A 2654-nucleotide genomic window follows, 5' to 3' on the forward strand; every position below is an offset into this window, starting at 1 on the left:
GGTAAATAAATTTTAGTTCAACTTTTGTCCCTGAACAAATCAGAAGGCAATTATTTTGGAGCAACCACGTGTCATATTCACTCTAAATGAGGCCCAGGCCCCTCCATCGTCCTGATCAAACGCATCTAGTAATTCTAGTTCTTTTTAAGGCCTCTCCGCATTTTGTTGTTATTTTCGTATTGAGATGCATACGTGTGCCTGTATGCATACGTGTGCAAAACTAGCTTCAGGGGAGAATATTCATCTTCTTTTGAAATCCTCAAGTAGAGCCCACCATCTAGTTATGGGCCGAATTGAATTGAATCCATCCAAACAAAAAACAGATCACATCGACGGCCATCTAAAACGCGGGAAAAAATCAATCAAACACTGTCCGTGCATGGTTGCTTCCGTTACCACCGAAGCTAGATTTAGGAATGAATGAATAATCATGAGCGGCTGCTCCTTGAGAAGCGCAGCAAAGCACCCATTGCCCTTCACATCTCTATTAGATTCAGCAACAACTCTGAAAGAAGTAAAACAAATCCACACCAAACTTGTCGTTAACGGGAGTCTCAACGACCCTCACCTTTTAGGCCAATTTGTTGCGGCAATTGCCTTGTACAACCCCAGCAATCTCACTTATTCCGCTCAAGTGCTTCACCAGTGCCGCAACCCAACTCTCTTTGCCTTAAACACCTTGATCAGAGCCTACTCCAGAAGCCCAACCCCACATCAATGCTTTCTTTTCTATAAGCAAATTCAACATTCTACTCCCCATCTGTCACCTGATAATTACACTTTTAATTTCCTTGTCCGCGCTTGTGCGCAGATTTTGTCACCCGGCACTGCCCTGCTTGTTCATGCTTCTGTTCTAAGACGCGGGTTTCACAATGACCCTCATGTGCAGAGCGGCCTGATTTTTATGTACGCTGAATTGGGTTGCCTGGGTTACTGTCACAAGGTGTTCGATGGAATTCACGAACCAGATGTGGTTTGTCAAACGGCGATGATAAGTGCTTGTGCAAAGTGCGGTGATGTTGATCTTGCCAGGAAGATGTTTGATGAGATGCCCGAGAGGGACCCCATTGCCTGGAACGCCATGCTTGCGGGGTATGCGCAGTGTGGGAAGTCGAGAGAGGCGTTGCACCTGTTTCATTTGATGCAAATTCATGATGTTAAGCTTAATGAAGTGTCTATGGTATCAGTCTTATCTGCATGTACTCATTTAGGTGCACTTGATCAAGGGAGATGGGCTCATGTCTATATCGAAAGAAATAGGCTTAAGATGACGGTGACATTAGGGACCGCGCTCGTCGACATGTATTCAAAATGTGGCAATATGAATAAGGCCATGGACTTTTTTTGGGGTATGAAGGAAAGGAATGTGTATACATGGACTAGTGTAATAGGCGGGTTAGCCATGAATGGAGCTGGAGAGAAGTCTCTTGAGCTTTTTTCACTGATGAAACAAGCAGGGGTTCGTCCCAATGAGGTTACTTTTGTTTCGGTGTTAAGAGGTTGTTGTGTTGTTGGATTAGTTGAGGAAGGTCGGGAGCATTTTGATTCCATGAGACGAGAGTATGGGATTGAGCCTTGGCTTGAGCATTATGGTTGCTTGGTTGATCTATATGGTCGGGCTGGACGCTTAGACGAGGCCTTGGATGTGATTAATAAAATGCCAATGAAGCCCCATGCTGGTGCATGGGGAGCATTGCTCAACGCTTGTAGAATGTATAAGAATACGGAAATGGGTGAGCTTGCATCGAGGAAGTTAGTGGAGCTCGAGACCAAAAATCACGGTGCGTATGTGCTCTTATCAAATATCTATGCTGAATCCAAAAATTGGGATAGAGTTATTAATGTGCGGCAAATAATGAAGGCTAAAGGTGTGAAAAAGCTTCCCGGTTGTAGTGTAATTGAGGTTGACGGAGAAGTTCATGAGTTTTTTGCTGGGGACGAAACACACCCTAGATACAATGAAATCGAAGTTATGTTAGGAGAGATCTCCAGGAGGTTAAAATTGGCCGGATATGTGGCCAACACTAACCCCGTGATGTATGATATTGAAGAAGAGGAGAAAGAGGACACTTTGTGTAAACATAGTGAGAAGATTGCAATTGCTTTTGGCTTGATCAGCTTGAAGGAAGGCGTTCCCATTAGAATTGTGAAGAACCTAAGAGTTTGCTGGGACTGTCATGATGTAACAAAGATGATATCTAAAGTGTTTAACAGAGAGATCATTGTAAGGGACAAGAATAGGTTTCACCATTTCAAGGATGGTGAGTGCTCATGTAAAGGCTATTGGTGAAATAATAATCAATCAATCTGCTGCGATGATTCAATTCAAGTGCTTTTCTGTAATTATTTTGAGCTACCATCAGGTTTTTAATTAATATGCTAAGTCACCGGCATCCATTTTGAGTCATTGCAAGTACGATTCTACCAAATTAAACCATTCGACTTTCACAACATGTTATGGAAACAAGATTAAACGCTTTCACTCGTAGTTTATGCTCAAGAATAGGAACAGGAGTAATATTATAATATATTAGAGGTATTATGTTAGTCATACAATAATAAATGGTACTATGAAGTGTGTGTATTTATTTTGAAAAATCACATTGCAAGTGGTGGTTACGTTAAATTTAATTACGCATGTCATGCATTTATCA

At 42.1% G+C, this 2654-nt stretch overlaps 1 protein-coding gene across 1 annotated transcript; it reads left to right on the plus strand.

Moving 5' to 3' along the window:
- Positions 1-320: 320 nt before the first annotated feature.
- On the plus strand, positions 321-2309 carry LOC18045168 (putative pentatricopeptide repeat-containing protein At5g40405). Its single transcript, XM_024186357.1, has one exon. The coding sequence runs from the start codon at positions 431-433 to the stop codon at positions 2288-2290; it is 1860 nt and encodes a 619-aa protein (XP_024042125.1). The 5' UTR covers positions 321-430; the 3' UTR covers positions 2291-2309.
- The last annotated feature ends 345 nt before the right edge of the window (positions 2310-2654 follow it).

Source organism: Citrus clementina, unplaced genomic scaffold (assembly GCF_000493195.1).
Source record: "Citrus clementina cultivar Clemenules unplaced genomic scaffold, Citrus_clementina_v1.0 scaffold_4, whole genome shotgun sequence".
Lineage (NCBI taxonomy): Eukaryota > Viridiplantae > Streptophyta > Magnoliopsida > Sapindales > Rutaceae > Citrus > Citrus x clementina.

Coding starts and splice junctions, on each gene's coding strand:
- LOC18045168 (XM_024186357.1), top strand. CDS start 431: ATGAGCGGCTGCTCCTTGAGAAGCGCAGCAAAGCACCCATTGCCCTTC.